We start from the raw sequence: 12,372 nt of genomic DNA on the forward strand, positions 1-12,372 counted from the left end.
CAGGTAAATATTGCTGCACGTGTGTTTGCAAAACAATCATGTAACAGCAAAACTAGCAGCACTGCAGGCAAAACTGCTGCACAAATAATGTGGGCATGATACCAATTTCATACAGAAACTTAATCCAATAACAATTTTCTTTAATGAAATAATTAAGTTTTCCTTTTCACACAGGGCAACTTTCTTGGTTAAACGAACATCTGTCAGCAGCCCCAAAAGAATATTACGCTTCTACAAAAAACAGATAAAAATGGATAGCATCCCTTTCCCCCGTAACTATTAAGGCAATCATAGAAAATGCATTCGCAACTAGTCATAAATGTTGTGTTGAAGATTGAGTTAAATATGACTTTTATTGTAGAAAACTTTCACTTTATTTCACTAATCCTCTGTGTGAAATTGGTGTCGCATTGAATATTTTAATCAATTTCTGAAAATTTAATATTGTGCATGGGCGTGCAACTATTGCTTGCAACAAAATATGCAAACCATATTTTGAGTAAACTAAATTTGCTTACATTTGGCACTCATAAAAACCAAATTATAGGATTGCGGACTTTTCGAAAGAAATGAATTTTATTGTATTTCTTACTGAAAATATTTTCATAAGTTTTTGTGCTTGGAAATATGTGTGGACTAATCATTACTTATTTTAAATTCAATTTAAAAATTTTTTTTTTTGAAATTGAACAAAGTCAACACCCCCTATAGTAGCCGTGTTTTTTTTACACACGTATACGTTTCGTTTGCGCGTGTAAAAAACCGACTATCCTCGCTTAGATAATGCTTAGGAGACCCATCTAGCGGCTGTGGTTAAACAACTAGCTACAGCAACAGGGTGTACCGAAAAGCGGAGACACAACGCTCTGATGGCCATAGGGTATAACATATAGCTGAATCAGTTGCGATGAATTGTGGACACACATAGAATACATAGAATTAGTGTAGAGGGTGAAACAAAGACACATATTTCAGTTACATCTGAGTATAATGCGTATTGAAATTTAGTAGGACAAAATTTATGCGCAGCAATTTCAGAGGTGTATTTAAAGTTTGTCGCTTAGCAGTCCATATAAAGTTTAAGCGTAAACGGAGATAAAAAAATAAATAAATGTAAGGCGCGATAACCTCCGAAGAGATCTAAGGCCGAGCTTCTTTTCAATTTGCGTCGTGCTCCTCTTGATTTTCTCTACAAATTGGCCGGACGGGACCTACATGTTTTATGCCGACTCCGAACGGCATCTGCAAGGCAGATGAGTTTTCCCTGAGAGCTTTTCATGGCAGAAATACACCCGGAGCGCTTGCCAAACACTGCCGAGGGGCTACCCCGCTTAGAAATATTTTCTTCTAATTGAAAAACCTTATTTCTAAAATTTTATTTCTAAAAAACTGTCGAAACTTTATTGGAACTTCAAAACACAAAAACAATTTCTATCATGAAAAAGCGAGACCACTATTCCCCCAAAATGTTTTACATTTTATTTTTACAATAACACTTTTAACAATAAAAACAATACAAATAACACGTGAAAATTATTTCGGTCTCTAATGGTTCACTTTTTATGCACCAAATTTTCAAACTAAAAACAAAATTTTCATGTGTCAGAAAAAAATAAAAAAAAAAAGGCCGAATGTCAAAAAACCTACCGAAATACATATTGGCTCGTTTGTTTTTAATGAACTAGATTGTATTTTCCTTGTATTTTGTTAGTTTTTTGAAATATAGCTTACACACTTAAACCAGTACTGAAGCCTTATTAGGAGGGAGTGTGACGCTAAGTTCTCAGCCAGGCGCGGATCTACGGGGCAAATAGGGGGCATTCCATCTTACAAATTAGCTCCAAATTACAGCTTCAAAAACTTTTAAATTACCTTCTTTTAAAAGAGGGCGGTGCCACGCCCATTGCCCAAAATTTTACTAATTTTCTATTTTGCGTCATAAGTTCAAGTTTCATCGCGTTATCCGTCTTTGGTAATGAATTGTCGCACTTTTTCGGTTTTTCGAAATTTTCGATATCGAAAAAGTGGGCTTGGTTATAGTCCGATTTCGTTCAATTTAAATGGCGATCTTAGATGAGTGCCCAGGAACCTACATACCAAATTTCATCAAGATACCACAAAATTTACTCAAGTTATCGGACGGAAGGGCATGGCTAAATTAATTTCTTTTTTCGCCCAGATCATTTTGATATATAGAAGTCTGTATCTATCTCGATTAGTTTATGCCGTTACGGATTACCGTTATGCGTACAAAATTTATATACTCTGTGAGCTCTTCTCAGCAGAGTATAAAATTGTAAATGTAAGAATAAAATTGAAAACATAAACAAAGACTTGTCAAACTCACTAGTTTTGGGGGAATAATGGGCTCGCTTTTTCATGGTAGAAATTGTTTTTGTATTTTGAAGTTCCGATAAAGTTTCGTAAGTTTTTCTAGTTTGGAATCCAAGACAAAATAAAATAGTGTCATATAGGTAAAAGAATATTTCGCGGTGTAGAGTAGTGCATATCAGCGTGTCCTTAACTTTACACCGATGGCATTGTTCCAACGCGCGTTATCTCAAAGCTTTGTCAAAGGGCGCTACCAAAGCGTTTATGAAAAATCGCCTTCAAATTTCAAACTTCAGAAATTTTCCACGCTAGATGACGCGCTCTGTTTAGCAAAAGCCATTTCCGCATTATGAATGATGTTGGCAACATTGCTTCTTCATATCTTATTCGAGTTTCTACTTTCCTCTATTCTTCGTAAGTTGGTAAAAAAAATTTCTTCGGGTTATATTTGCAAAGTTCTGTAGTTTTTACCAACGTAAAAGTTGCGTTTGTGCGAAAGTTGTTTAACTAAATAGCTATAGTTTGTGCTTGTTTACAAAATTCTTAGTGAGAATAAAAATTTTTCGCGTATTTAAAACCTACATGGTAGGGAAGTCCTTACATGTTTCGTGGATTTGCTTACGCTGCAAGCAAGCCCTGTGTGGTGCTAAAAAATAGTTCTTGACGTCGGAGAAAACTTAGAAAAGTAATTTTTGTGCATATAAAAGTGAACATAATTGATTTTTAGTAATTTCTAATGTGCGTTTGCTGCGTTTTCGCAAATTTTATTGCTCCGCATGACCAATTTTAATCAATTTTGTCGTCCTACCTTGTACAGAGTTGCCAACTAGTGGTTAGCACTTGTGTTAGTGTTGCAGCGAGGCTAATGGATGTGCGTTCGAATTAGTACCCTTACTCGTTTTATTTAAATGATGCGTTTGTTTATTTTGACAGCAATTGAATCATATTTTTAGTAACGTTTGAATGCCGTCTACGTTTGCACATGTCAAATCAATCTACAACCCTTGCATGTTTTGCGCAAACAAACGACAGCTGGCAATCCTAAAATAACCGCCATTTTATTTTAGTTATGTGTTTTTTCGTATGTTCTTGAAGTGCTGTCATGATTCAATGTAAATATGAGTGACTAATAGCGGCGCACTGATAAGCGGTGTTATTTTACCTCATCATAGATTTGTTTTATATTTAACAAAAGAAGAGAAAAATGCTGTAACTACATACAATAAACATTGCGTAAAGTCGGCTTATAATAAAGTGCATGTTATAAATACACAAATTGAACGAGCATTATATGAATGAAAGTGCCGAGTTGTCTCGCGAACAGCCAACGAACGGCAGCTGATGGCTCGCTCACTGCATGAATGAACCAGGAATGCAACGATTATCGACTGGTTTATTTGGTTGATGTGGTGGCACTGCTTGTTGATTGGGTGTGAATATTTTGAGTGCTTTCGTAATACTATAAATATTTGTATATCTCAAAATTATTTGTCATAACTACAGCTTATTTACTGATAATCAGTTCAATCAAACATTTGTTGTTGTGTCTAGTGGTAGGCACTAGTGCTAGAGAAGCAATTTACATGGAAAAACCACTTCCCAATAAAATTGATTTTCCCTAATGTAAGCTGACACTGCAGTCATGAAAACTATCAACGTACTCCCAGTGCAAGCAAATAAAAACCCCTAATATGTCCAAGACTTGGCGCAGACAGTGAAAAGTACATTTACACAACGTGAATTTGATAGCAAATTAAATATGAAACCTGTATGGTAGCTACAAATATAGCTAATAAATAACGTGTAAAATCAATAATAAGTAAAATATACAGTTTCGATTTCGATCGCAGCTTAAATGACTCGCTTTCTATTATGTTTTACATATACAGCAAATTCTATCGTATCCTGTTAGCAATGCAATAATATCATGGACTTGCAAATATGCATAATTATATGAGTGCATATGTACTCATTGTATTTTGCCTGCGCTAATCAAAATGTCAGTTGTGGTGTTTAGCGAAATCTGCTAAATGGTTTCATAGACAAACAAATTTGCTGTACGGTTTAGCGAAATCAACTATCACCATTCATCTTAAAAACAGCATTGAAATATTTGCACATATTGATGTACTTAGGTTAGGGCCACCACCTGGTATGGATTCGCCTTAGGTGGTAGCTGCCCTGATAAGGATAGCTCACTTGGCCAACACGAAAGTGCTTTGTGAAAGTACATACACCAAAAATAACGGTGACTTAGATCTAGCTACTTAGAGAATCGTTGGGTAGCAACTATGAAGCTCCGAATGATACCGATCTCAACTTTGGATAAATCCTCGGGAGATTCAAGTGAATCGCGACCGAAGTACTTTCGCCTAGTGCTGGCAAAAGCTAGGCAATCAAGCATAAAGTGATTTGGTGATTCCACCTCATCACCCTCCATACAGCTCCAACAGGATGGAGTTTCCAGTATATTGAGACGTACCGCATGGATACCCATGGGACAGTGCCCTGTCAAAACCCCAATGACCATTGATAGGTGAGCCTTAGTGAACCCAATTATTTCAACCATCCTGCCATCCACTTTCGGCCAGAAAGATCTTGTTACCCTGCAAGACGTGGTGTCCGCCCAACGCTTGCTGAGCTGACTCGAGGCCCAGCTATGGAGCAGCAATCCACAGGTGATCACTCCCTAAACCTTCGGGGAGCAACCGTATCGCTACAACAACAACAACAACAACAATCCAAAGGTGGCCAGCGGAATCCCGAAATCCCTACAGTCATCTTCATCCGTTTCAGTTTACCGATGCTGGCTAAGATATCCGCTTGACAGTTACCCGGGATATCACTATGGCCCGGTACTTAGATAATCTTAATTGTAAGATAATTCGATGAAATCGCAAGCGAGGTCAGGCATTCCCAGACCACCCTCGACCGCACTGTAGTTGAGCTCAAAGCCTTGATAGCCGCTTGGCTATCAGATTAGATGTTAAAATCCCTAACCCTAGTAGCACTGCATAGCATTTCACCCATCGCATCCTTAATCGCAGCAACTTCCGCTTGGAATACACTGCAGTGATCAGCCAACTTAAACTTGCGGCTTACATTTAGCTCTTGACAAAAGACCCCCCACCAACCTTTCCGTCCAGCTTCGACCCATCCGTGAACAAGTTAACCGGTCCCATGCCGATAAATAAATGTAAGGCGCGATAACCTCCGCAGAGATCTAAGGCCGAGCTTCTCTTCCCATTTGCGTCGTGCTCCTATTTTTTTTCCTGGCGGGATGGGAACTACTTTTTTAATGCCTACTCCGAACTTCCAGTTTTCACTGAGAGCTTTTCATGGCAGAAATACACCTGGAGTGCTTGCCAAACTTTGCCGAGGGGCGTCCCCGCTTAGAAAAATTTTCTTCTAATTGAAAAACTTGTTTCTAAAGTTTTTGATGTTGCTTTTTCCGGGTCGTGAACCCAGGATCTTCGGTGTGGTAGGCGGAGCACGCTACCATCACACCACGGCGGCCACCACGTACAATATAGGAAATATAATTGTGTCCTTAAACTTACAACAAGCGAATTAAACAAGAAAACCTATATTTTAATGTAATGCCGTAAAGCTACACAGTTTTTCCAAACCAATTGACAATCTTTGTGTAGGTGAGTCTCATTATTTGATCCATAAAGTTCGGCATGGTTTTATCAAATCGTTCACGAGATCGTGCTAGTACTTGTAATGCGCGCACTGAACCTATATGGGACAGCTATTAATGAGTCTCTAGTAGTCTTGAAGCCGTAACTAAATTCATCAACGAACCGGACTTCAAGGAAGGTTGTACTCTAGCAACATATGTGCATATATGTATAGTTGACGGTGGCCCATCCGTAAAAGCAGATGTTTCTTATAATGATGTCCTTGAATAGAACTACGGATGGTTTGCAATATAAGATGTTATTGAAAATATTATAACCTTTCAAAGTTGCAAAAGGAGTCACATATAAAGTTAATGAGCCATAAGAAATAATGAAATGACCTATGTAACGACAAGCACATACTTCGCAGTTGCTTTTCTGTCCTCAACTTCTATACCTATATGGCACTATATGGCATACCTTTCAACCAATTCTTTTTCATTAACTATAAGTTAACACGACTTTTTATAGACTGTGCTATAGACCTTCGATCGGCATTCGAAAATAGTGATAGCGTCACATATGTGGCGACTTGGAAACACTAGACAACCGAAATATCTACCCCTCCAACTTGGTCTTATCAAATTGTTCCTTAGATGTCGGGTTAGTAACTTAATTGAACTAGTTTCCGGAACATATTGCAAAGGCCATCAATTGCGATAATACTCCTCAAAATCTTTTTTGAGTGTCTTAAAAGCTAATCAATTTATAAGTATATATATCTACATACATATACATTACACTTCTTCAACAACCAATAAGAGATAACATGTCTAATTCCCTACTTCTCTGATTTATTGATTACTTAGTTTCACGCTATAGAATAATTCTATTCAACCCATTTTCAATTGTTGCTCATTTTGTTTTATATTGAATGTATTATAACATGCGTATCTATATCTACTAGTGTTTTGTTGCTATTAAAATTTTTCTTTGCTATTTTACAGTTCTATATTCAGGCCGCTTACAAAGCCATGAAGACCTAATTTTAAAGCTGATAATTAAATTAGAGAAGAGAGGAAGTCGTGAAGAACGTTGAACAACAAAAAAAGGCAAACGGTAGAACGGGGAGCACGTGCTGTCTCGCAACTAATACACTACTGCTACCGTTGTAGCTGTCGGTGGTGTTTGTACTTGAGCAGAAGAAGGGTGCTGACCTCTTTTCTTATTGGAATTAAATCTTTGTTAACTTGCTGCCAATATTTTTGGATTGACTTTTTGAGAGAAAGAAAAACTGCTTGCTAAAGACAGGAGTTAACAAGCAAACCGCCAAACGTCTGCTAAACACAAAGATTAGGACGTGAAAAATACGAAAATGTACCAGTAAACTTTCTTGTATGTTAAAAACAAAATGTAGAGCTTAAAAGATTGCAAAACTTTTATAATTAATTTTTTATTTCAATTTAAATTAATGTTAACACAACACGTCCCTACCGACATATTTACGTCAACAAAATATTGTTTATTCAGTAAATAAGCTAACAATGTCGTTTATAAATAATTTGAAGAAGGTGTTTCACCTTGGAGGTGGTGAGGCGAAAAAGAAGCGCCTATATAATAATATCAAAATGGATACTGACCCAGCGGAATTTTGGGAAATGGTTGGTGAACTCGGTGATGGCGCTTTTGGTAAAGTATATAAAGCGCAACACAAAGAGCATAAACGTTTTGCTGCAGCAAAATTGTGTACATTAGAAGATGAAGAGAATTTGAGTGATCATATGGTAGAAATTGATATTTTATCAGAGATAAAGCATCCGAATATTGTGGAATTGTATGAAGCCTTTTCAATAGAGGATAAGTTATGGGTGAGTTTTTATTTATTTATGTATTTATTTACAGTCTTGTAGACTTAATTTCTTAAATTTCTAAAATTACATCTATGAGATCTCTTTATGTTATTGCAATTGATTTTTGTGTTTACATCATTAAATTATCTAAAAGGCATTGTTTTGCAGTAGTTGAACAATAATTTCTTAAATTGATTGCTATTTCGACATTGTTTTATATCATTTGGTAGCTCGTTGTATTCTCTTATTCCATCGTAATATATATTCTTTTTGTCGAATTCCGATCTTACAGCTGGCAAATGAAAATTGTTTCTATTTCTCGTTTGATAAGCATGGACCTCATTATTATATAACACGCGGTCGTTCAAATATGTCGGCAGCTTACCTAGTTTGATATTATGTATAAATTTTAAAGTGTAATAAACAGTGAGTTGTTTTACACTCAGCCAATTTAGGCTATTAAGAATGGCATGTATTGGAGTGTCATATCGTTTTTTGAGGATGAACCGCATAGCTTTATTTTGCTTCACCTGTAGTTTTGTAATGCTCGAGTCAGCTAACGTAAATAAAATTGTAGGGCAATATATGAAGTGCGGTTCTACAATAGACCTATAGACCATTATTTTGTAATATTTGCTCACGTGCTTGCACGTTCGGAACATAAATCCATTTTTTTTTTTTGATATTTTTGCCTTTATATATTTCAGATGCCCATCGAACTTGAGTTTCTCATCAATTATTACTCCTAGGTATTTCATTTCATCAACTCTTTGTATAGTACTATTTGCCATTTTTAGGGTAATATTGCCTTCTGTTATTTTTCTGCTCATGATCATCCATTTTGTTTTTTCAATATTTAGTTTTAACTTATTTTGGCACAACCACTTATATATAGCATCCAAATCCGCTTGCATTTTGGACACAGCTTCTATCTCCGTTGGACAGCTTATTGTCAATAATGCATCATCTGCGCAAAGTCGTATGTTGCAATGGCTAAGACAGTTTTTAATATCGTTTATGTAAATAATGAACAAAATTGCTGCAAGTACAGATCCCTGCGGTAGACCTATTTCATCATCAATTTCGGGCGACTGCATTTCTGATTACTGTTTTTTGTTTTCTTCCAGTAAGGTAGCTTTTAAACCAATCAAGAGGCGTTTTTGATAAAAGTTATTTACATAGTTAATGTTTTGCAGTATATTGCAAGTTTGGACTACGCTCAAACTCTATGGCCAAAAATCGCAAAAATTATATGCGCGATAACCTCCGAAGAGATTTTAGGCCTAGCATCTCTTCCAATTTCCGTCGTACTCCTTTTTAATTTTTCCTACAAATTGGCGGGACGGGACCTACTTTTTTATGCCGACTCCGAACGGTATCTGCAAGGCAGATGTGTTTTCACTGAGAGCTTTTGATGGCAGAAATACACTCGGAGGGCTTGCCAAACTCTGCCGAGGGACGACCCTGTTTAGAAAAATTTTATTCTAATTGAAAAAACTTGTTTCTAAAATTTTGATGTTGCTTTCCCCGTGGCGTGAACCCATTATATTCGGTGTGGTATGCGAAGCACGTTACCATCACACCACGGCGGCCACCTTCTGACAATTTACCTTGCTTAATTATGAAGGATTTACCGAAAAACAAATAAAAAGTTACTTGAATATAATGAATCGTGTAGTTTTTTTTTGGATCCCGACTGCTTCTTCGCTAGTTAATATTTTACTTACAAAAAATTGCGTATTTAAAAAAAAAATTTATGCTGAATTCAAGATCAATTTTCAGTCATTCCGAATATAGAAGAATCTTAAAACAACTTCCCTTAAAAGCATCCAACAATACTTTTCACGTTTCTTTATGTCATTCTGTAGCATTTAGGAAAAAATATTGTATGAGTAATTGCGTTAATGCTGAAGCGGAACCTAAATTCATTCGGGATTAGCATGAACAGCCTTTAACGCGCACCTGTATTGGCATGTAAAAAAAAAAAGTTTTGGCGATGAGGCATTAGTCGTAGCCGAAATTTACGAAAATTACACTTTATGTTTTTTGTAATATTTTTTTTTTTCATTTCGTCGATGCATTTTTTAAACTTTTATTTTGTATTTCCAGATGTTAATTGAGTATTGCGATGGCGGTGCTCTAGACAGCATAATGGTTGAACTTGAAAAACCACTAACAGAGCCACAAATAGCATACGTCTGCCGACACATGACTGAGGGTTTAAGCTTTCTACATAAAAGTAAAGTTATACATCGCGATTTGAAAGCTGGAAACGTCCTACTTACTATGGAAGGCGGTGTTAAATTAGGTTTGTTTAATTTTAAATGTTATTTATTTCAGAATTGTGTGGGGCGTCTAATATTTCGTATTGTAACGAATTTAGGGAAATTCCGCTTATTCCAAACCTTCTGCTAACGTTCGAATCGCTAACTGTCAATATTCAATAATGCAAAATGGTCTTTATTAGACTACTTTGAGAGTACTTCACAATAACACTTATACTTCACATCTAATTTAAATGAAACTGAAACTGACTACTCATATTGCGCTGCTTTTATACTCTCCGTTGCCTCATTCGCATATTTCTACTAAAGTCTAGACGTTTCGCCTTCTGCTGTATCTCCTGCTTGGTAATTGAGCTACACATATGCGTGTGTATGTGTGAGTAACAATTTCGGCTGATGATTACATGTGTTTGGGAGTATCTCTTCGTTGCCTTGTATGTATGTGTGTAAATGATGATTTATGTGTTGTTGTCGTTATTGTAGCGATAAGGTTTCCCCCGATGGGGTTTGGGGAGTGTTATCGATGTGATGCTCATTTGCCGGATACAGATCCGGTACGCTCCGGTACCGGTGTTCATGTACACCAGAGTGGCTCGCTTTAATGTTTTTGTTGCATGATAATTTACTAACATCCTAGTGATGTCAACATTCGCCACAGTATGTATTATGAATCATTTGCTGTAACCCATAAATTGTAGACAAAGGCTTTGACGGTTTTTGGTAACACCGCAGTTATGGGTAACATGTTCGCAAATATACTTTAAAATTTTCTGACAACCATTTTTTTTTTAATGTAGATTTCATTTTTATCAATTAAAATTAATGACAGTTTATAATTTTTTGTCATTTCCCCACAGCGGGTTACGGGGAGGTAGGCCTGTCGTAAGGCGACTAAAACACCAAATTGATTCAAGTTGTTGCCAGCGCAAAATATAGCTTCTCCAACCCAATTGTGAACCTCTCCTACCTGTTACTTTAAAAGCCGAAGCTCTGGCGACCCCAAGTTCGTCATGGATCTAGGAGTGGGAGGGCCGTATGGCCTTGAAGGTTTCATGTGGTCATACAACATCGATAACACTCCCAAAGGCCTTCGGGGAGTGTCCTTATCGCTATAACAACAACAGTTTATAATTATGAAACTGATATTATTTGTCTATATAAGCATTTTTACTTTAATATTTACATTGATATTAGAGAAAAATTACAAAGTTAACAAAGTGTACAAACATGTTTCTACCCCCAGCGGGTTAGGGGGTTAGAATATATCCGCGGTAGGTATGCCTGTTTTAAGAGGCGACTAAAATACCAGATTCAAGGGGTTGTGTAGCGCAACCTTTTCAGGTTGCCAGCGCAATATATAGCTTCTCCAAACCCAATTGTCAACCTCACCTTCGAGCGGCGAATCTCGTTTCACTAACAGACGAGGCTCTGGCGACCCCAAGCTCCTCATGGAACTTGGGGTGGGGAGGGAGGGATAGCCTGAAGGTTTAATGTGGCCATATAAATCGTTCCCGAGATGGTCGAGCTAGCCCTTAATGGAGCTGTGTTACCGGAGCGTACGGGATCTGTATCCGGCAAAGGGCCATGACATCGATAACACTCCCCAAAGCCTTCGGGGAGCAACCTTATCGCTACAATAATAACAACAACAACAAGACATGTTTATGAATTTCACTTTTCATCAGCTTCGGAAGCTGAGTATTGAACTCGAAATCTCCATCATTCATACTTTATAATCATGTTAAGGCAGATGCCATTATCCGCTCAGTCAAATGAATGCGCCGCTGCTCGCTTTGCAATTGGTCTCTTAAGTGTTGCCTTTTTGTTGCTTTTCCTTTATTCAACATTTAGGTACATACTTATTCTATATGCTTTTTAATCGTAATTGTGTGGAATAACTATAGGCGCCTTAACTATAGGCCCCCTACAAGCTTTTAATATTTACATATCTTTCTTACTTCCTTTCCAGCTGATTTTGGCGTGTCGGCCAAAAATAAGCATACACTACAAAAGCACGATACATTTATAGGCACACCTTACTGGATGGCACCCGAGTTGGTGCTATGCGAAACATTTCGTGATAATCCTTATGATTTAAAAGTGGATATCTGGTCACTTGGCATAACATTGATTGAGTTAGCGCAAATGGAACCACCAAATAGTGAAATGTCACCGATGCGTGTTTTATTGAAAATACAAAAAAGCGAACCGCCAACATTGGATCAACCATCCAAATGGAGTAAGGAATTCAATGACTTCCTGAAGAAAACTTTAGTCAAAGTG

At 37.1% G+C, this 12,372-nt stretch overlaps 1 protein-coding gene across 8 annotated transcripts in view; it reads left to right on the top strand.

Moving 5' to 3' along the window:
• The first annotated feature begins 2,672 nt into the window (after window positions 1-2,672).
• The window catches only part of Slik (Sterile20-like kinase), a 48,177-nt gene continuing 38,477 nt past the window's right edge, over window positions 2,673-12,372 (top strand). For 4 of the 8 annotated variants that reach the window (XM_067772133.1, XM_067772127.1, XM_067772126.1 and 1 more), the window contains exons 1-4: window positions 2,752-3,016; window positions 6,962-7,822; window positions 9,914-10,112; window positions 12,059-12,369. In XM_067772133.1, the coding sequence (XP_067628234.1) occupies window positions 7,499-7,822; window positions 9,914-10,112; window positions 12,059-12,369 (834 nt within the window). In that variant the 5' untranslated portion in view covers window positions 2,752-3,016; window positions 6,962-7,498. The other 4 variants (XM_067772128.1, XM_067772131.1, XM_067772129.1 and 1 more) reach the window with 4 other exon arrangements.

Source organism: Eurosta solidaginis, chromosome 3 (genome assembly GCF_040869045.1).
Source record: "Eurosta solidaginis isolate ZX-2024a chromosome 3, ASM4086904v1, whole genome shotgun sequence".
Lineage (NCBI taxonomy): Eukaryota > Metazoa > Arthropoda > Insecta > Diptera > Tephritidae > Eurosta > Eurosta solidaginis.